Below are 21,885 nucleotides of genomic sequence, written 5' to 3' on the forward strand. Positions count from 1 at the left end.
GATTCAAGGCAGCACACCTAAATCTTAGATAAAACACTAGGATTAAGAGCTCAAATGTGAGGAACGTGCCAATACAGCTGTCTCCAGGGTGATGCCTGTGTTTACCCAGCTATTAATATCAAATCAAACCACCGCACATTGCCTACCAGCAGGGAGACAAGGGAGCGGAAAGAACATCACGTTGGAAAGGGTTAAAGAAACAAATATACCAAGAAAACGGATTAAACTTCAGTAGAGAAGGGCAGCTAATAGCATTAACAACTGAGTAATAGATTAGATTAAGAATGAAGATGAGGTGATGAAGCACATCCAGTTCAGCTTTTCTCATTAAAATAGCAAGCTGTGTTTAGAAGAGAGTGCATCACTCCTGTTTAACTGTCCTTCCGTTAACTCCCAGTATGTTAAAGACAACAAGTCCTCCAACTGAAAAGGTCATAGAAATAATGTGTTCATGTCACTCATAGTCCTTAAAAGAAGGTGAAAGGGGGCAGTGCATAGCTTTAAACCTTTCAACCATTACGGAGACCAACATACATCTCATCAATAACGCAACAACGCATCTTTACTGATACACAATCTGTCACTTCCTGGTTGGGTTTAGGCAATGACATTACTAGGTCAGGTTTAGAGTTAATTTTTCATCTGTGCGAACAAACACCACATGGGCATGTTTTGGTGGCTAGGACAGTCTTTAGAATTTTAGAATTAATTTCATGATCTTATTATTGACTTTTATACTTCTTTCTTGTCTCTCACCTTTGTTTTTATCTGAACTTTTTGTACCATTTGAGCCTTTATGTATCGACAAGTTTAGAAGTTTAGAAAAGTGCTACATCAGTAAAGTTTATCTTTTTGTTTGTATCATTAAAATAAATGGATAATATGAAAGTTAGATGATGTAAAATGTGTTGGTGGTTTCCTTCACCACCAACAAACCCCACTAAAATACATAATGTGCAAAGATTTAGGAGCTAAGCAGTTAAAAGAAAACAGTATCAACTACAAGACAAGAAGTTTCTGTAATAGTTTAAGAAAGATTACTCTTTTAAACAGCTTAAAGTCTTCAAACATTTATTTTGCAGATTTTGCCATAAAATCACAATTCAAAAAATAGTTTTGACATTGTGTAAAATGGTATAAAAGGGTTTTAAATTTGGATTTTTCTGACCACACAACAGTTTTCCATTTTAATGTCCACTTTAGATAAGCTCTGTCCCAGATAAACTAGCAGCTTTTCTGCATATCACAGGCATCCAATATGGATTTTCATCCATTTCCCCTTGCACACAGAGATGTCTCCAGATTCTCTGAATTTGTTTTTAAATCATACCATTTACTGTAGAAAATGCGTTATTCAAAGATTTTGCAACTTTATGTTGAGGAACATTATCCTGATATTGCTAAACAATTTGTAGATGCAGTTTTTGCAGATTGCTGAACCTCTGATCATCTTTACTTCTGAGAGACTCTGCCTCTCTAAGGTGCTCTTTCTATACCCAGTCATGTTACTTACCTTTTTCAAATTAACTTAATTAATTGCAAGATATTCCTCAAGTTGTTTCTTTACAATAAGACTTACTTTTACAGTTTCTTGTTGCCCCACTCCAGCTGTTTTGGAATGTGCTGCTACCATCAAATTCAACCTTTCTGGACTTAGGTTTGTAGTTTTCCTGCAAAATGTCAATAGAATCCTTGAGCAATCTGCACTGCTCTTCTGATATCTGATGTGAGGTTTAAACCCCAAACCTTCAGAGGGCATGGCCTAACCTCCAGGTCGCCCCTCTTGAGATGCATCATTTTGAGGTGTTTTTTAGGATGATAATACTATGACAGAATACAATGAAATGTTCCTGGCATCATGGGCTGTGAAATATGCTCAGAACATGATCAATCCACCCCATGCTGAACAGTTGGAGAGGTTTTCTACTCATGGACTTGAACACCTTTTTTATTCATAACACATCTTTCTTCATCGTCACTAAAAAGTCCAAATTTAATGTAATCAGAACTTATTTGGAAAAACACACCAGGATTGATTCAATATTAATTTGAAAACTGTTGGCAACTGTTTGTCAAAGCCACATGTCGGCTTGTCTTTTGACTCCTTTATGGAGGTCACATTCATGCAGTTTTCTTGGTTCTCCAGACCTGAACTTTCTCTGCACCATTTAATTATATTAACTTCCTCAGAAAACGTGTCTTGTTAAAGGCTTTTCCTGCGTTGTGGGCATGAAATAATTTACCTTCTGACTGACATGCAGCTGCTTAGAGGTCTTATGGCTGGCAATCATGGGTAAAAGTAATGATGAGTCAGACTTAAAGCTTTGCAATTTCCACCACTTAGCCTTTCCTAATTATAAATAGATCATGGTCCTAACAAGCTAATTAAACTGTGAAACTTTGATGAAAGTTAAGAGAGAGAGCAAATAACTTACATTGTGTTCCTCTTTTTATTCTCATTTCTCTTCACTTTCAAATTTCCTTTATGCCTTTATAGATCAAGCCATCGTACTTACTTCCACTGTCACTACAACAGATTTTTGATTGGGTTGCAAACTTTTTGTTACACTGTACATCTCATTCTGCATCACAAATAAACAGCTTTTTATAGCAGCTGCTACTTATCTCTGTAACTTTTTTTAAATATTATTTTGCTTTCTATAAATGTTCATTATGTGCTGTTTTCTTAGTTTGTTCATTTTCAGTTATCAGATCATAATTTAGCAGCTGCATTAATCTTTCACCGTGTGATATCCTTTTTTTTCTTCCTAAACCCGAACAACGTCAGGTATCAATAAAATCTAATCTCATTACGAAGCATTATTTAAGTTAGTCTCAGTAGAACAATGATACTTACCTGACAGTTTAAATCAGCTGGTAATCTACCATCTCTTCCAAGCCTTTGTAAGAAATCTATATGTTATATAAGTATGTTTATGTTGCATTTGTGATGAACAACTTAATGACAGAGAAATCACTGCTTCAACTTTTATTTGTAAAAATATTACATTTCTAGGAAAAACTTTAACATTATTGCACACATTTCAAATTCCTTTACAAGCGTATTTATTGTCGGCTGTTATACTATTTGTTGTTCTGTCACATTTACACTGGTGCTGCCGCTCAACTAACAAGGCAGATCAGTTAGTACGTCGTATAGGACAGGCTGTTGGTTTTCTTATGTCCTTTTAACAAGAAGTGTCAGTTTGGCACACACACAGAGGAACACACTCATAAGTACGGCTGCATTGTGCCATCATGCCAGTGCATTCTGTTCTCTTCACACAGATCAGAGGCTGGCAGATGCTTCTGGAGTCCTGGAGGGCAACCAGCTCCAAGGCATGTTTCCTCACTCCTCATCCCTCCACGTCCCCCCTGACTCACCCCACCTCTTTTCATGCTGCATCACACTGTCCTACATGCTTTTTTATTTTGCGCATCATTTTCCATCCGTCACCACATGTCACAGACATACACAAATCTTTCATTAAGTCGGCACTTTTCAATATAAAAGTGCACGAGCACAATCAAATGCTGCATCACACTGAGACATCAAAAGATTTGGTAAGGACATCCAGCCTGCACAGGCAGAGATTAGCCCATGGCAGAGCTGTAATACCCTCAATAAACTACATCTAATACTACTGACCATCAAATTCCAACATCAACAAAATGGGACTTTAAGGGTGCTAAAGTTCTAGGATGATGAATTTAACTGGAAATAGATCTACATATGTACATCTTTCCTGACATGTTCTTTCCCATCTGTTATCCCTCTTGCCTCTCCCTAACATGCCCTCTTCTTCTTTTGCTCTTAGGTTTCAGCCTCTCTGCACCTCCTGGGACATAGAGCGACCAAGGACTTTGGGTTCTTTGGCAAACTCCATGAGAGTCGGCTTGACGGGTGGAAGATCCCTGGTGATCTCATCCACGGTTCTCTTGCTGGGGCAGACTCCATCTGGTGTTGGGAAGGGCTGCAGGTCCTGCTCTGTGTGTGGGGCTCCACGTCCAAGTCTGATGCCCAGCTCTGCAGGTGTGAAGATGGGCAATGGGAGGGTGTTTCTCTTTGGTAGAAGTTGGTGCTCTTTCACCCCTCTTTCTACCGTGCCAACTCTGAAGACCCCAGAGGGGCAGGACTGCATGAGAGAGCGGGCCTGCCACTGCCGTGACAGAGTCTCCCTACGGGAGCTGTCATTCATGTTCATGGTCTGTCTGTGAACATCAGAGGAAAACAGAAGTTAGAAACTTATGGAGCATTCACTTTAGATTAGATACTTCTATCTACTTATAATATTAGGAAATTAAGTCAAGAACTGTAAAATAGATGATGGTTGGTCTCACCTGTCCTGAGGCTGGGTCTTGAGACGAACACTGAGCCAATCAGCACTGTAGCTCTCCCTCTGAGCCTTGTTCTCCTCCCGCACACTGCAGGTCAGCTCAGCACCCACCACCACACCGTTACTCTTCTCCAATACGTTACAGACAGGCATCTTCACTGCTGTGTGAGATCTACCTCAGGTTTATCTTTATTGCCTTCACTGGGTGTTGTTGATCAATCCCGAGAGGTACTCTTTTTATTTTTATTTATCAGATGTTTGTCCAAAAAACAAGGATGTTTCCACTGGCTGTATCCCACGCTTCCACAGTCTCTGTCTCTCTTTGTGATGTCTGTGTCCTGGCTGGGGTCTCTCCCTGACTTTTATAGACGCCCCGTTACTATTTCTGATTCATGTTGTCATTCTACAATCTGTCTGCACTGGCATCTGACACCGAGTCCTCCGTGTATCATTCCCGGACAGCTGGAAGACCAAACTCAGGGGGAGAGTTAGGGGTAATTGGGCTAAAAAATCCCCTGATTTTCAGATTGTTTACCCAGTTACCTTCGTAATCACTCGCCCAACGCTTTCCACTTCAGCTGTGATCGCAGAGGTGAAAGTATTATAGAGATTAGGATGGAGATTATGTAGGCACACACAACAAAAACACAAAAAGGTTCAGTCTTAAAGGGATCTTAACGAGGGTTTGGTCTTGATGGACACAAATCAGCAGATAACACCTTGATAATATGGGAAGATTGTAATGATGGTGTAGTTTTCCAGGAACTGGGGTTAAAAAAGAAAGTTATCAAGCAGGAGCGATGGAGCTTCCATGTGAGAAACCAGAGAATTTCATTGAGAGACTTAATTATAGTCTGCTGCTTTGTATTCATAATATAGTTCATCAAGAGTTTATGCAACAGCTGGACCTCACAACAACATCATACCCTATCATTGCCGGCCAGTGAGAAATCCATCCCCAGTGATTCATTACTTCAGTGACAGAGCGCCATGTAAGCTGTAATCAACTCAGGTTACAGACTGTGAAACACACAGACATGCTCACACTCACCTTTGACAGTTATCTGCTGGTGTGATGTTACTACCGGTCCCTGTCTCTGACTCATTCATCCACATGGGGCACTGATATCATCACCCAGCAGATATCACTTATCACATGCACAGCATAAAGCAACATCATCGTCATCCGAATGACAAGATGTCCGATCAGTCAATTAAGCAATGCACACATCCTGGATTTTACCAAATTACATTCAATCTAAAGTTATTTGACTATCTCACTATCTTCACTTTACATACATTTCTGCTATTCCTTTCCCATGAGCATTTAGAGCATCTTCTCAATGTTATTTTTATACGCTTGTCAAGTGTAGCAATGTTTCACTTTTCTCTTAGCAACTTATCAGCAGGCTGACACTTCACATGTTAAATATTGCTAACTGTCACACAGAGTAAGACAGTCAAAGGCATCTCTTGGGTCATCTATTGAGTCATGTTATGATACCATAGCAACCATGAATGCCATTTCAGAAACCTAGTAAGCTACTGTGCAAGGTCCTGCCATGTCAAGGTCATGTTTCATAGGGGTGAAGTTTTAGAAGCTTTTAGCATTTTTTGTATTTCTCCCAAAATGTGACAACAAACTTCATCATATTTTCACACAAGTCCTAAACCTAGAAAAGGAAAAGCATTTTGTTATTCATTCTTTCATTCATCTTTGAAAATCCCTGAGAGGTAAACGGCATGTGAACCCTTGCTTTCACAATCTGGTATGATCCGCTTGTGCGGCAGTAACAGCAACTGAATATTTCCAGCAACCGCTGATGAGTCTTGAACATCAAACTGAATTAACTTTAGTTCCTGCCTCTGCTCACTTCAGGTCATTCCAAAATATCGCTAATGGATTAAGGTTAGGACCTTTATGGCCATTTTTAAAACATGAGAACAAAGTGCCCTTTCAGTGTAGCAACTGTTTCAGAGCCATCCCTGACCTCTGATACTTTTGCCCCTTTAACCCAGACCTCTCCATAGCCTCTAGCTTCCCCTGATCCTCTGATCCCTGCTGACCCTTTGACATCACCCTTTAAAAATATCCTGTACACACAGCAGATTATCAAGCAATGTTTGAGCCAATTCAGGCCAAAGGCTTCTTGTAAAAAAGCCATCTAAAATCTGAGCATTATTGAAAAGAGACCCCTAAAGCCTGATCGCATTGCACCTGAAAGACAAAAGCATTCAAACATAGCTCCAGTTCTGAAAAGGTAGAAATATATGTAAGTGGCATAAGATCTGAATGGAAATCACAAGTACACACATTTCACATACTTTTGCACTGAAAATAACATAAATCAAAAACTTAAATCTTTAATTTATTGATTTCACTTAACAGACAAAAGTTCAATTAAATGGTTTTGAGTGACCTGGCCACAAACATGTTAAATCTGAATCTGATACCAGCAACATGCTAAAGATTGGTGGGAGACAAGCAAAGAAAGACTTTACAGAATATACAATAAAGCCAGCTCTGTAAGATTCTACAGTGAGTAGACTGATTGGAGATAGATGAGGGTTTCAGGTTTGAGTATAAAAGGGGCATCTAACAAATGCTTTGTCTTTCCAAAGAAGGATGGGTCATGGCTCACCACTTTGTGCCAAACTCTGTAAGAGAATCATCATTAACATGCAAAGAACGTTGGCATTTCCAACCTCTCTGGTGCATAATATTGTGAAATGATTCAGGAAGTCAGTGGAAATCTTAGTGTGTAAAAGCCGAGGGTAGAACAACTGTTGGATGCCCATGACCTTGGAGCCCCAAGGTGGCACTGCAGGAAAAATCTTCATAACACCATGATCAGTATAGCCATGCAGGCTTAGAAGTACCATGGAAAACTATTGTCACTCAACACAGTCTACCACTGCACCCAGAAATGTAACCTGAAACTGTATTGTGCATGAAAGAATACTGGAATGACAAACTTTCTCTTTGAGATTCTCTTTCTCTTGAGTTATTTTACCACAAAAATAAAAAATTTATTGTTCCATCAATGACAGTAATCCATCCTGGCCTAGAAAATCAGGCCCAAACAATAATATTACCAACTCCATGTTTCACAGATGAGATTATGTTCCTGTTGTGGAATGCAGTGTTTTCCTTTCTCCAAATGTAAAACTTCTAATATGAACCAAACATATCCTTTTGATGCAACAAGACTTTTTTCCCCAGCAGTTCACTGGCTTGTACCTATGATTCTATGCAAACCGCAGACAAGCTGCAAAGCTATTTTTTGCAGCACCTGTTGTGCACCTCATTGTTGTTCACTGTTCTCCCGATAAGTCCCCGCAGACAGTGACATTAAGCAATGTGAGAGAAGCCTTTACCTGCTACTACTATTGCACATGGTTTTCTTGCTCATGATCTCTCTCATGATCACTCCAGAGGAAAGGAACAGCAGTTTAGACCTTCTTCCTTTTGCACACAATTTAATTGCGGGATGTTGGAGTCTAAACAAATTGGAGACAGTTTTGTAAGTAATTTCAGCCGAATCAGCACTAACAACCTTTTACCAGAGGTCTTTGAATATATTCTTTGTTCATCTTATGATACACTTCCACAAACATGTTATTAAGATCAGCTAGATTGCTGTATTTTACATATACCAGAGCTCTAACTCACACCTGAATTTCACTTTCCAATTAACTCCTATTATTAGGTTTTACTTACTTTTGACACTCACTAATACAGTATGTATTATTGGATAATATTCCCCAATAGATAAATGAGCAATTACAGCATATTCATATGTTTAGTAAAGTGAGTTTTCTATCTACTTAAGGTCAAATTAATGTAAAAAAGGGAACACTCTCAAGTGATGCTTCTAATTTCTAGTGTTTGTTATATGTAGGACATTAGATGGTGTTCCTCTCAGTTGTTTTTGTGTGCGTCATGGCATACTAACAAAGCCAGGGGTGTGGAGCATCTGTAAAGGTGAGCAGAGACGAGCTGAAGCCTGTCACAGATATCACCCCCTCTTGTTCTCGTCCCTCCACCCGCACCTCATCGGGCACAGCCAGGAAGAACTTTGTGTTGCATAACAACACAGCCACAGCTGCTGCAAAGTGACATTTAAATGAGCTGTCACCAAGAAGGAGGCAGGTAGTGGGTGGGAGGAGAAGGGCACTGCAATAATAAGCTCAGGCCAGGCAAAATATTGTGTGTTTGATTTTGTTGTGGCAGAGGAATGAGTTTAAGAGGGCGGCAAGTAGTCTCCTACATGTTAGACAGAGACAAAGTTAAGAAAGAAGGCTGAGGAAAGTTAACTTCCTACTGATTCCTGCACACAACCTCTAACTCTCCTGCAGCTCTCCTTATCCATGTCTATCTAGATTAAACTGTGTTCAAACACGCGCCCTCACTGGAGTGCCTCTCTTGCATAACAACAACAAGCAGCTGATCACCAAAACACCGCTGTCACCATGCATCTTGCAACCCAGTCTGGTCCCAGTGGGATGGTCAGACGCCGGACAGATATCACCAGATCAGTTTGCAGGGCAGAGCAGAGCCAGCAATGAAAACACAGCAATGAGCCACGTGAGGCATATGAGCAGGCTGAAGAAGACCCTCATATTGCACATCAAAGGAATGTTACTCTCATGCTGTGAAGTACTAAACTTGAATTGTTTCAGACTCCAAAGTCATGCACATCCTTTATTCTTTAGAATCTGTGTAAATTTAGAATGACTAAACACTACTCCACTTCTTATCACCATGTGACATTATACACTTAAGAGGCTTTATTTCATCATGAACACATACTGCCACATTCATTTAGAAGTTTTTCACATTTTCCATAACCTGCTGGAAGGGGTAACCACCCTCACATGCATAACATGAAAGTTATCTCAATCACACAAAGAACCACTGTAAAGGTTCAGCACACCGTACTGTTTACATATCTTTTCCATTTGTTATTCTTCAACCAAATGTTCAGCCAAATGCAGACCTTGAGAAGTTAAAAGTATTCAGCATCTTAACACACTTTCTTGTAAAAAAAATCCTCATGGCATCAGATTAGTAGCTATTTATTCAGTGTTGGCACAAATCATGTGATAGAGTGAATAGAGTGCTGATAATCATAGGACAAAATGTTAAGGGGCTCTGCTGAAAAGAACATCCTTACCCTCAAGGTTCACAATGGATGAATAATGAAAAGGCAACACACACAGTGAATGCATCTTCTCACTTTCCACTGAAAATTTGAAAAAAACAAACAATGTAAATTCAGACCAGAAACAGAAAACATTCAAGCTGTGCATTTGGGGGGGAGAAATGGTCAGCCTAAACTGCGGCAACAACGCAGTACATGAGGCAACGAACACCTGAAGGCATTCAGGGTTGATGACTACTGCCCCCTGCCATCTGTCTGGAATTACTGCAGCTAACAGATCTTGTCATTCACTCAAGTTTCCATCATCTCTCTCACTCTCTTCTTCATCTGCATCTCTATTCAAGCCCTCTACCCTGGCCAGCAGCAGTGGCAGGTTAATGGCAAGGCCTGGTGTCTCCTCGTCAGAGTCTTCCGTTGGAGGGAAGAAGCGCCTTGCCTTTGCCAAAAAATCTTCAGCAATATCGAGGTACAGGAGACGATCCTGTGTGGAAGTAAAGAGAAGGAATTGGTTGAGACAGGGAATTTGACCATCATATTGAAAATCATTTCAATAAGATGGTCCCTTTGGCTTGTAACCTCTGGGCGGAACTACTTGCCTGTATAAAAAAGGTACTTCATCTCACACAATCGACAGCTTAATCTCAGTTCCTCCAATTGGTCGCTACCACTCCGCTTTGCTAAGGTAATGTGCCCCTTTTGTTAGGGATCAGGGAGTAGTGTTAATCTTGCCCTTAGATTTGAGCTTTGGGGTCTATTTGAATGGCTAGATGATCACTTCTCTTTGATCCCTGAAAGAAAATGGCTCGTACTCCAATAAAACAAAGGAGTAAGGCCAAGGGATGGAATTGGGATTGGTTCTTCTCATTTTTGCAGCAAAATTAAAGTAAATAAAAGCTTATTTTGAAGAGCTCTTTAGACAGGATAGCAGTAATAATATTTTGTCCTCTACCTGCATGGTTTGAATGCAGAGAAGTTTGATTCCAGCCTTAACCTATTTTAAAACATACCCTACTAAATTCACAGCAAGGCCAGTCTCACTTGAGAGACTAGTCTGAGTTTAAATCTCAAGGTCACAAGCTCCTTCCTCTCACCAGGATGAAAAGATATCTCTCTGGCGGTGGCTCTCTACTACAAAAGATGGAGGTCTCGGAGTGGAGAGTCTGAAGCATGGCACGTGCTGCTGGGGCGTTACGCATGCGATCATGTGAGGCGCTGGCTGACACTGTCAGCAGAGAGTCTGCCTCAGCCATGAAACCTTAAAACAACAACAAAAAAGAGCATGAGCAGCTGAGTACTCTTGATAATTTGTCTCACACATCATCTCTCCACCTTTACCTAGGTTTTCCAGGACTGTCTTCCATTTGTCTCGGACTTCTCGGCGTACATCTCTCATGGCCTCGATGTCAACACTCAGACGTCGATAGCCCTAAACAAGAAAATGACAAAATATTAGAAGTTTTTCTTTTTCTTCATACACACAGTTGTTCCAGTCTTCTTTGTCTTGCTTGGGTAATCAGATCCTTTGCCCTGTTGATCTATATCACATACCGTGGACCCCATACGGGTCTTGCTCCTGGCCTGAATCAGGGAGTAAAGTGTACGGTCGTCATCTCTCTCCGAGTGGCTGGGGTCCCCGGGCTCATTCCACAGATTAGTCTCCTCGTCTCGTCGCTTCTGGACTTCACGCGTAAAATAGTCCAACGGATCTGGACTTTGTGGTCAGACAATAGATACGACAGTTATTACACTTTCATACAGGTTTTTTTTTATAAACAAAGCAACACACGACATGTGTCTTAAATAAATGCAATTAGTTAACTGGTATTTAATTACCTACACGTATATGAGTTCTGGACTTGAACTTACGTCACTAAAGGCTGCTTCTCATCTTCGTCGTCGTCATCAGCGCAGCAGCAGCAGCAGCAAAACTGCATGCAAAACCTATTAAAGGCTGCACCCATCTATCAGGAACAGAGTCAGGTGTTTACAATGTCAAATAATCCAGATGGAAGGTGTCTTTGACTTCTTTGAAAGGTGGAGCACCTCCTTTGCTTCCGGTGTTGACTCTGCCGCTCAGCGTCCCTCTTTGTGGATACTCTGAAGGGATTTGTTACAAAGTGGACCTATTTCTAGTAAGAAAAGATAGAAGTCACAACATCTATGTGGTCCAGTTGAGAGAATCTTATGAATCTGCCTTCACTTTCAGAGATGTCAGAAAGTGAAATGAAGTTACAAAATAAAGATGTCCAATCCTCAAACTCCGCCTAATTTTCAGCTTCCCATTTTCCAAGATCTTGCCACAGCTCCTCGTCCAGTCGAGGCTTTTCCTGTAGATTTTTGACCAGATAGAGCCGGTCTGAACAGAGGCGCTCGGGCAGATGGCAGCCCAAGGACTGGTGCTTCTCCTCAGCCTTACATGGAGGACAAAGAGAGCACTCAGACGTTTGAGTTCTCATTGATAAAAAAAAAAATTAAAAAAATGTAGAAAGAAAAAAATAGATTTTCACAGCACACCCTTAGTCTCAGAAGACAGTCACAGCACAATCATGTGAGCTGTTCCGTCCTCTGTCCGAAGCATTGTGTCTTGCCCTGAGGACAACACATCTCCTCTGCAGCAGTAGGCCTAATTACACATACTGTATCCAATCTACCATGGCTGTATCGATTCAGGGATTAATTCTATTGTGAGCAGTTCCAGATATTACTCAACCACAACCAAGTGCTTAAATGAGAATCTACGGACTGCTTGAAACGTTTAAAGAAGCTTTGTGTCCATTGTTGACAGAGCGCATTTGAGCTCTCTTAGCGTTGCCTTGTTACAGGACAGCCTGGCATGCAGGATGAAGGCCTCCAGCTTCCATCCTGCTCCTGCAAAGTTAAGTTGTGGCCTTTATGCAACAGTTAGTGTTGTAATGCATGAGGTCCCAGTCACAGGATCTTAATGTTCATGACACAAACACCCTCATGAGGCAGTGCAGGAAAGTACACGTGTACAAACTACTGACACTTTATAGTTGGGAATCTGTCAGAATAGATGAATAAGATTTACTAAAGAATGAAGATCACACGTCTTCCATTTATTCATTTTTTTACATTTTAATTAAGATTAGTGTATCGTTTCAGTTTTATACAATTAAAAAGTACAAAAATACAGAAGAGCAGCTTGCAAAAGTATGAGCACCGAAAGACATGGCACGTGTCGATGGCTACTCATCCATCCAGTCGACATAACCCCAATGGACACATTCTGAATGTTATCTGACAAAAACATCATCAGAAATCTAAGGCCAGACCATAAAAAGATCAGTTCATGCAAGATAGGTCAAGAATCTTAAAGAACTAACAACAACAGCAACAAAAGGTGAAAATCCCACAAAGGAGAACTTAAAGACTCACAGCTGCTAGGAAAAGCAATACTTGCCAAAGGGAGCGAGAGAGTACTGACCATTTTGGTTGTCCTCACAGTGCAAAAGAAGGAAATAGAAAAAATCTTGCTTCAAACAGACGAAACGTGTCACCATTAACTTCATAACTTTAAGAAATAAAGCTTTTTTTTTACTCTAAGCTATCAGTTTTGTCCAAACTTCTGCACTATCTGTGAGTTAAGAAGAAGCTGAAACAATATCATTTGTTCCATTAGTTTATTAGACATAAGACAATGGTTAAGACTCAGTAAAAACTCTTGGTCAGCTGTGATGGCTTTAAATGAGCATGTCTGATGAATAAAAGACCGACAGACAATCCAGTTTGAAGATAACAGTAATCTAAACACTCAAAGCAGGCTCCTTAAGCACCAAGTTCAGCTTTGTTAAAGACGCTGAAAATAGATTAAACTGCATGAAATAAATGCATGGCAAAAGAAAAGGCTGAGAAGTAACATTGCTGTGATAAAGGCACAGTTTCCCCCCCAGTTTCATTTTACATTCTTTGTTGTTTGTAGCTAAAATCAATCCAGAAAAATTATCTATTTAATAACTCTAACCATATGTTTTAGACGACATGAGCATAAATCATTTCCAGCTACGCTTTCAGAGTCCATAAAGACAGTAAAGTAAAACTTCTCAGGACCATGTGGAAAATCACAGTAAAATCCACAAAATGGTCCTATAGTAAGAATAAGTGAAGTCGTTTTGGGCCCCACTATAGAAAAGCACAACAAACTCTTTGTCTTTGGTTCAACTCGGTAACTTGAACCAAAGGCCAAACCTCAGCTTTCAGCCACATTTTATAACTGATGTAACCATGAACCATGATATTCTGAGGCACATCATAACACTGATGTGCAGACTGATATGACACTTAGGCTGCAGGGGATGTTTCTACATGGCCACAAATTTTATTTTAATCCTCAGGGCCTGAAGGCCGGTCAGTAGCAGAGTCGATCAATTCTTTCCCCCCTTTTTTTTTTCAATAATGACAATGATTTAAATTATTTTATTATGAGGCCATATGAGGTTATTGGCACAAAAATAGTTTTAGTACATCTACCGCACTCTAATTTATCAATTAAACTCCTGGCTGATCCCAAAGTGCAAAACAATAAAAAAAAAAAAAAAATCTGTATTAATTTCCCTTGGTGATAGTTAAATGAGAGCTGGCAGATTTTTGCACTTTAAAAAAAGGAGAGGCATCTTAAGGAGGCTTTCAATGCGTCGATCAGTGGTGTCTCCCTCTAGTGGTGAGTAGACAACACAGCACCCCGCTTGTTTATCACAGTATATTTAAATGGAATAAGCTGTGTGAAGACAGCGTTTTTGACTGAACGTTTGGCTGAAAATACAGATGCAAAGTGCTGGAAGTTGAAACCGAGCAACAAATTTAGGAGGGTGCAGACAAAAATATTAAAAGAGAGAAAGCAGCAAATCAATGATGATAGATTAGGCTCAGCCATTTCAGTCGTGCCAATGCAACAGTTCTTCTGCGACGAGTCTGACACTTTCTCACTTCCGTCCTGATCCAAGCCTTCTTGTTTCAGTAAAGTGTACCTCGACGCTTGTTGCATGGCGAGAATGAGCAAGACAGTTACAGGTCCACACAAAAATCTGCATGTGATCATGCTTAAAAAAATGATAAAGGATGAGATGGAAGATAGTCTTTCAGTCTTTGCTAATCAAATTACTCCTCACCTCATCAGGCCAAAATAGGATAAACGTCTCACATTATCTATGTTTGGAAGTGCAGTCTCTTCAGTCTACAGCAGCACTTCAGCTCAGAAGGGTTACAGGGGAGCTGCTGCACCCGTTTCAGGGGGTTCAAAAAACAGTGGTGCCACCTCCCAGGACATCGGAGCCACTTTAAATGTGGTGGTGATGGTGGGAGTGATGGGAAGGCCGCAGGTCAGCGATACGTTGTCGTAAATGGGACATGAATTCAAACATGGTGGCGGCCAGGCTCTGGTGGATGAGGTAGCGGGGCAGACGACCCTAAAAAGGCATAAAACCTGAGTGTTAATTATTTTCCACTCAACTATTTGTGACTAATGAGCTTGTATTTGTTGTACATTCAATAGCTGCAGACTGCTTACTCAGGTTTTCTGCATCCCTTCTTCCCAAATTTAAGTGACTGATTCTTACCTTTAAGTCTGTGTTGAGCACCCAGATGAAGGTGCAGACAGATGGGTTACTGCTGGATTTGAGAACCACAAATCCTCCTGGGCCATTTTCTCCCCTGATACCAACAACAACAACAACAACAAAAAAAAGACAGGAAGTTAAAGAAGTTGTATTTAACTGGGCTGGTGACAGCATGGCTAAAGGCATGGTCTGACCTGACATAGCGGCCACTCGGGGGCTTGGACTCGTGGCTGGTTGCCATGCCAGCAGACAGGTAGCAGTCTCGTTTGCGCTCCACTCTCCGAACATTAACAAAGTCCCTGAGGGGAGAAAAATCCATCAGAAAATCAATTCACTTGGTCTTACTTGAAGTCCCGATAAAGACAAGATTGATAGAAAAGATAACAGCGAGAAAAAGTCATATTTTGAGACAAGATGCTTGCTGTGCTGGTGTACCTCGCAGACACAACTCCCCCAGCTGCCCCACAGGAGACATCATATGACACCAGAGTGTTGTCATCAACCCTCTGAAGGATCTGAGGAGAAGGCAGGGAACAGTGTTAGGCTTTACTGCGCACATTTTCACAGTGAAAAATGTTCAGGAAGACAAAGAGATCCTTCACCTGGCAGGCAGAAACTGTTTTGTTCCACTGAACCATCTTCTCTGGTTGCAGAATCACTTCCTGATACACAAGCTCAGCAGTGCACTGCATTAAAGCCTGAACCAATCAAAAAAAGACCAGAAATAACATTTCATAATATGTGCATGGATTCATTTTCCCCATGCTTCATAGGATTACCCCCATGCCATTCATTCAGGACTGTGAAATTCAAAAGCTCCGTTCTAAATTTACAAAGGCTTCTTTAAACAGATATTCTCACACGGTTGTTTATGATCATTGTAAGAAATGCCAGCTGACATGCAGACGGGTTGAACAGATAAATCCTACGGTCCGCAAACATATCTCTGTAATGAAAAGGTGGTTGTGCCCACTCTTGCAGCCTCTTAGAGCAAATGAGCATGTGCACCATGTAAAAAAGGGCTCTGATAAGATTGCTTTCACAGCTTACTGTGGAAAGGCACGTTGGTCTTTATTAGGACTTTAAGCCAAAAGGTTCATTTGATGTTAGTTCAATGGAAATGAGCGCATCTGGGTGCTAATTTAGGAATTATCTACACACCAGCCATCTAAACAGAGCAGAGGCTTGTCTGGGCGAAAAAGATCTGAAGCTATACGTCTTACGTGTTGGCTGTGTTTATCAGTTAAAGCAATAAATCTACAAGATACAGTCACACGCCCCTGAAGAACAGAGCACCTCCAAGCAATGTCAGTCATGCTGGTTCTTGTAGATACTTTCTCTGAATGTCTATGCAGGAATTTAGAGCCACTGAAAAAATCCTTTATGACATTTTTCAAGGTTCTCTGAAACGATCCAGAAACACTGGGTCATATCTGATCTAATTTCACTGCTTATTTGCGCCGATTACTTCACTAAACCCTCTAAAGGTTGTTGAAATGCATAGAGGCCGATCAGCTGCCAACACAAGTAATGCAGTGTCAGCAGAAGGTTAAAAATAAGACCCAACTGCCGAGTTTCAGTGTTAATTCAGTCTCAACCATAAATTCCAGAAAGACTAAACATGTGGGTAAAGAGCATGAAAACATCAATGGTGAAAATGGAAAATTTCCACAGTAAAAGAAACTGCAGGCTCATGAGTTCAAACACCATTTCCTTGAGTCACTGCGGCATGATTCTTTCAAGAAATGTGGTTTCACATTTACTGTACCTTGAGAATGAAAGTCTTTCCATGGTATGGAATCTCCAGAGTGTAGACAGAGTCTCCCATGTCCTGTGACGGCATGAAACACAGGAAGCTTTAGCTTTTAATTCGATTTAATGTAGAAAAATTCACGTGTCATACACTGAAATATATATCTGTGTTTCTGTCTGGAAAATGTTAACGAGCTTCATATAAAGTGAAGTCATCCAAGCAGAGAAAAATGCTGCACGACCGCAGCAGAGTTTCACTTCCAGTTTAAAAAGCAACTAAACTTTACCGATAAGAGTCATGACTGATCCATTGAGAAAAAGATTTTTTCACCACTGACAAATCCTAATATGGGAATTTTTCAGTGGATAAACTGCCTGTATTTTACAGGTATCAGTACCAGACTGGCCAGAACCAACACTGATTTGAATTTTGTTGTGTTGATAGCAAACACCCAACGTCGGAGGAATTTTGGTTTAATGAACAACTTAGTGACGATAAAATATAAAACTCAGACAAGAGTAACGTAAAATATGTGGTCACATGTTACGGTCAGGGTTGAGTTACTCATTAATAAACAAGGAGCCCTTTTAAACAATTCTAAGTGTTATTTATCCTCCTGAAACTAAAACCTCTATTTTTCTCCTCTTTTTTTTAAAGCCTAACTTCTGAGGTTTTATAGCCTCTGCCCGTATATTCACTCATTTTGATCAAACACAGAGCAACGCTCATGCAGAATCACGTCTAAAAACAAGAAGCATGCAACACAAGTCTTTGACATAAGTCTCTGGCTATTTGATTTCAAGTGGCTGTTGACATGCATAACGTTTTAGACAGAGTGAGAGAGGGTTAATACACACAGATGTACTGAAGTCTTATACGTACATTGTTTTTCTCAAACTTCCAGTTTTCCTCCTGGGTGAGGATCTGCTCTACCACCAACATGGCCTCCCGACCCTGTCTGACATACTCCTTCTCCTGCAGCAAGTGAGAGGAGGTGAAAATTCAGCAAAGAAGAGCAGGAAATCATCGAGGGTTGATTATAAAGACTGACGCAGGTACCTGAGCGGTGACAGCTCTGCGCCCAAGACCCTCCTCATCCAGATCTTCCTCCGAGCCTGCAGACACAAATCAGGCCCCAAGCTCAGTTTGAAGCTCCAAAGAGAGACACACTGACCAGAACACATCAGCACAGATAATCACCTGCAACAGATTCAGGAGGAGAGTAAAACTGTCCGTCTGAAACGGCGCGGGGGTAGATCATGGGGGCTCGTTCGCAGGCTGTGTTAACGGCTGCCAAGTAAGCTGAGGTCAGAGAAGGAGAAGAGTTAAGAAAGAGTCACAAGTTTATCAAGTGCTGCTTGAACTTCACACTTCTATCTCACCTCTTTCATCATCAGCTTCCTGAGTGAGAACCTTGAAGTCAAGAAACCAGGTCTCCAGCCAAGCCACCACAAAGGAGGTGATGGGTAAAACATAGCCAAAGGCATTCTGGGACAACAGCTGTGCAGACAGAAACAATGAGAGAGGGTTACATTTACAGCTCCCAAAACAGCCGCATTTTAGGTTTGTTTCCCTAATGCTGGATATAAAAAGATTTATTGAGCTAGAGCATATAAACATAGTTGACAAATGGACTTGATGCGAAACAGAGGTAATGCAAATAGAAAGCTTTGTTTGAGTTACGCTGGATAAAACAGTACTATCATAAAAACAGTTCCCGGCAGAGGCAGAAAGCAGAAGTGAAAAGTGGAAGTGGTTTTGGCTGATTTACTTGCACCACTCAAAATACACTCACGTGTGACCGTGTCAGATGGAAAAAGAGCGATACTTACATTAGATACGATGACCTTCACAACGAGGAAGACGCTGGTCACTAGAGTGGTAGTCTGCAGAGAAGATTTTAGCTCTGACTCATGTCCAACAATGAAAATGAGATTTTACATGACGTGTTTTAATGGGACTGAGCTGACTCACCGCTATAACCCACCAATGTCTCAAGCGAAAAGCTGCATAGCCCACTTGAAGACACAGGAAACGAAACACAGCGAGGAGCTGAGATGAGGAGGAAGTGACAGGGAACGTGACATCAGGGATTACACGTCATGAAAGGCAAACACTGTCCCCTCTTGGTTAAATATACAGAGCTCCATCTGTCTGCTCATTATTCAAACTATTCAAAGACGCTACATGAACATTTATCTGTCTGCTGATCATGATCTAAGCTCTCCGAACTTGGTCAGGATCACACGCAACCACAATTTTGAAAGAAAATGATGAGATAGAAGAGAAACAAGCAGGATTACCCCACTTACAACTATGTCAAAGAAGGAAGACCTGAAGTTATACTGGACGACCTCTTTTTCTAAACTGTCCCAGATTGTGCTGGAGATCTGAAGAACAGAGCAGAGTCAAAATGATTTCTGAGGTCTCAAAACAAACAGGCAACAGGTTCCAAACAGCTTCACTCACATTCAGCTCTATAATCCAGAGAAGCGAAATGAAGAGGAGGTCGAAGGTAACAAAGAGGCAGAAGGTGCGGCGGACGTCGGAGATGGCCTTGCGCTGTGCAGGTGGCAGCAGCAGGTATGGAGAAGGGAGCGACAGTGATGTGGAGTAAGAGGCGTTCAGGGAGGCGATGGCAGGGAGGCTGGCCCCGAGCTCCCCATACTCTCCCCCCGGCATTCCTGCTGTGAGACAGGAGACTCCCCCTGAAAACACACAAGTCATCCCCACGCATTACACCCTTCATAAAATCTTAAGTCAGTGGTGCCACCGTAGAGATTAAACACTTTTATTACAGACTACTCATATATGGGATTTAACTCTTCAGATTTTTGAGCTGAGAATCAGCAAACATGTAACATTTTACAGCCAACTCAAGAAAACTTGAGACAGTTTCATCGTATTATTGGGATAATCAGTCACTGTCACAAATGGCACCGTGATATAACTTTATGTCCATCCTGCCAGCCTCAGTGCAACATCATTGTAAAACCAAGGTAGAATAACAAATATTAATTCAGTTGACCACAATCATTTTGGCTAATCATCACAGTATGTTCCATTCTTCTACATGTAATAGCTGAATTAAACCAACAGAAATGATTGAGAACACTATTTCTATACCCCCTGAAGTGGAAAGGTTATCCTGAGGAGCCTCACTCAAAATATGAACAGTCAAACGGTGGTGCCCACCACCATCTGGTGTCCAGGCTTCTTGAAGGACTTTCCAAAGCTGCTCTTTGGATGTTTTGTCCAGTTCTCTGTCAGATGATCCCACACTGCATCAATAATATTGCAAACCTCTGGGGAGGATTCATCCCTTCATAAGACCTGTTGCCACTGATTTTCAGTCCAGTTCTTGTGTCATTTGGCATAGCTCAGCCTTTCCTTCCTGTTTCCCTTCCAATAGATGAATCAACTAAAAGGCCAGGTGCATCGCTCAGGTCTTTCCTGGATGTTTCCCCTCGTTTTACTTAACAACATCACTGTCAGATTTTATTTATCTGTTGTAGATAGCCCTGTCACTTCTTCTTCTGTCTTCCATATGTCCAGTGACAAGTTTTCAGCTTTATAGCTCTTTGGGAATCACCTTGTTGATGCAAAGGTTATTTCTATTTTATGTCTCTCGAACTGTGTTATATTTGGCATTTTTTGTAAGTCTTTGACTTTGTGACAGGCTGCTATTGACATTCTTCTGAAAATATTCAGGTATGAGGACTGGTTTAATAACTGGTGAACCAGCAGCCAGTGTTTAAAGGAAAACTTTGAGAGACTGAATAACTTTTGCTCACTTTCAAAGAAAACGAAAGTTTGGCCCCTTGGAAACAAAATAGGTGACTCAGGACTTTTGCACAGTGCTGAATATCTTAAAGATGCGAGATGCTGGGAGAATGTTGTTGTCCGGACTCATCTATCGAAGGATGGTTGCACAATAGTATCAGATTTTGACAGAATAACAGAAAGAAAACAGCCTGCATTTCCATCAGTTACATTAGACCACTGTCCCATTGTTAGGCCGTTATTCAATTATCTCTGCAACTTCTCGTCGACCCTATGTTGAGTCGGATAAACAGTCTGACGTCTTATTTACTAACTAGGAAAACTGTACTGTTTACATTCTAAATAATTCCGACCACACTTGAATTGAGATCCCATGACTCACGACTCGTCGCTTCTGCTGGGAGACAACTCAACAACAACAAGAGAACTGTGTCTTTTAGCAGGCTACCTCTGCCTAACGCTGTCACCCACTGCAAAACACACAAGACAGATAATAAACAGCGAGATCACAAGTTAGACTCATATGACTGTTTTAAACAAGCACAGATTAAATGATTAACTATTTGGTAACCCCTGTTGTTAGCTATCGATGTTAGCTCACATCGGCTAACTTACCTTCCTTTCCAAACAAGTTGGTCTCACTTGCTAACTGCTACAGCATGATCAAATGCGAAATACATTCCTCATACTTGAAGTGGACAGCTACAGGAGCTAATGTTATCAAACACGAGAGACAATTTAGACTTAAGTCCCATTCAAATGGGTTCACAGAACAAAACGAAAGCTTTAAACTTACTTGAGTTACCGCAACATTATCGCCTAGCAAGCATTCCGGGGTGACAATACAAAGAAGACGTATTACAGCGAGATGTATCACTACACAACTTCTTTGACAGGCAGCGAGTCACGTGACATAAATCTGCGCCGTCTTTCTTTTTATTTTTTTTATTTCTTAGCTGCGTGGCTTTCATTTTGAAAGAATATACTAAATAGCATGTTTCTTATTATCCTCAGCATTATAAACATATATAAAGCTATGCTATATGCTATATATATATACATACATATGTATTAACTGATCCTCATTGTGTATTCATCGATATTCACTGCCATCTAGTGGACGCAACCATTGTTTTAGGGCTTCGGGTAAACATTGATACACTGATAACTAAGCACGGTTATTATGAGGGACTTGTGCCATGTATATCGGGGAGCTTTACATTCATAAAGCTTCCCTTGGCAAAGAACATTTATTTGGCATAAACGGTATTCGG

General features: G+C 40.9%; 3 protein-coding genes across 4 annotated transcripts; all 3 read right to left on the reverse strand.

Annotated features, from left to right (window-relative positions):
* Positions 1 to 3,534: 3,534 nt before the first annotated feature.
* tcap (titin-cap (telethonin)) lies at positions 3,535 to 4,620 on the reverse strand. The gene is made up of 2 exons (XM_072369427.1): positions 4,342 to 4,620; positions 3,535 to 4,212 (listed from the first exon to the last, which is right to left on the reverse strand). Exons 1-2 carry the CDS (start codon positions 4,488 to 4,490, stop codon positions 3,822 to 3,824), a joined length of 540 nt encoding a protein of 179 aa, XP_072225528.1. The 5' UTR covers positions 4,491 to 4,620; the 3' UTR covers positions 3,535 to 3,821.
* A 5,090-nt stretch (positions 4,621 to 9,710) lies between these two features.
* mreg (melanoregulin) lies at positions 9,711 to 11,463 on the reverse strand. The gene is made up of 5 exons (XM_072368782.1): positions 11,369 to 11,463; positions 11,051 to 11,213; positions 10,838 to 10,928; positions 10,594 to 10,757; positions 9,711 to 9,983 (listed from the first exon to the last, which is right to left on the reverse strand). Exons 1-5 carry the CDS (start codon positions 11,461 to 11,463, stop codon positions 9,786 to 9,788), a joined length of 711 nt encoding a protein of 236 aa, XP_072224883.1. The 3' UTR covers positions 9,711 to 9,785.
* Positions 11,464 to 13,129: 1,666 nt separating this feature from the next.
* stard3 (StAR related lipid transfer domain containing 3) lies at positions 13,130 to 21,466 on the reverse strand. 2 transcript variants are annotated; one of them, XM_072368409.1, is made up of 15 exons: positions 21,408 to 21,466; positions 19,298 to 19,536; positions 19,141 to 19,218; positions 18,803 to 18,880; positions 18,661 to 18,714; positions 18,211 to 18,328; positions 18,029 to 18,130; positions 17,888 to 17,943; positions 17,711 to 17,803; positions 16,844 to 16,906; positions 15,678 to 15,773; positions 15,511 to 15,590; positions 15,270 to 15,374; positions 15,076 to 15,169; positions 13,130 to 14,925 (listed from the first exon to the last, which is right to left on the reverse strand). In XM_072368409.1, exons 2-15 carry the CDS (start codon positions 19,508 to 19,510, stop codon positions 14,797 to 14,799), a joined length of 1,359 nt encoding a protein of 452 aa, XP_072224510.1. In that variant the 5' UTR covers positions 19,511 to 19,536; positions 21,408 to 21,466; the 3' UTR covers positions 13,130 to 14,796. The 2 variants fall into 2 exon arrangements, with proteins under 2 accessions (XP_072224510.1, XP_072224511.1); XM_072368410.1 differs by lacking the exon at positions 21,408 to 21,466 and adding an exon at positions 21,227 to 21,401.
* Between the last annotated feature and the right edge of the window lie 419 nt (positions 21,467 to 21,885).

This window comes from Leuresthes tenuis, unplaced genomic scaffold (genome assembly GCF_036924035.1).
Source record: "Leuresthes tenuis unplaced genomic scaffold, fLeuTen1.0.hap1 SCAF_17, whole genome shotgun sequence".
Taxonomy (NCBI): domain Eukaryota; kingdom Metazoa; phylum Chordata; class Actinopteri; order Atheriniformes; family Atherinopsidae; genus Leuresthes; species Leuresthes tenuis.

Bases quoted from the DNA above. Each gene is read 5' to 3' on its own strand.
- tcap (XM_072369427.1), bottom strand. From the start codon at position 4,490: ATGCCTGTCTGTAACGTATTGGAGAAGAGTAACGGTGTGGTGGTGGGT. The intron at 4,213-4,341 runs GTGAGACCAACC...TGATGTTCACAG, and splicing joins AAGACCCAGCCTCAGGACAG to ACAGACCATGAACATGAATG.
- mreg (XM_072368782.1), bottom strand. From the start codon at position 11,463: ATGGGTGCAGCCTTTAATAGGTTTTGCATGCAGTTTTGCTGCTGCTGC. The intron at 11,214-11,368 runs GTAAGTTCAAGT...CTGACCACAAAG, and splicing joins GAGAAGCAGCCTTTAGTGAC to TCCAGATCCGTTGGACTATT. The intron at 10,929-11,050 runs GTATGTGATATA...TTTCTTGTTTAG, and splicing joins AGACCCGTATGGGGTCCACG to GGCTATCGACGTCTGAGTGT.
- stard3 (XM_072368409.1), bottom strand. From the start codon at position 19,510: ATGCCGGGGGGAGAGTATGGGGAGCTCGGGGCCAGCCTCCCTGCCATC. The intron at 19,219-19,297 runs GTGAGTGAAGCT...TCTGTTCTTCAG, and splicing joins TCTGGATTATAGAGCTGAAT to ATCTCCAGCACAATCTGGGA. The intron at 16,907-17,710 runs GTACGTATAAGA...ATGCCGTCACAG, and splicing joins GGAAGTTTGAGAAAAACAAT to GACATGGGAGACTCTGTCTA.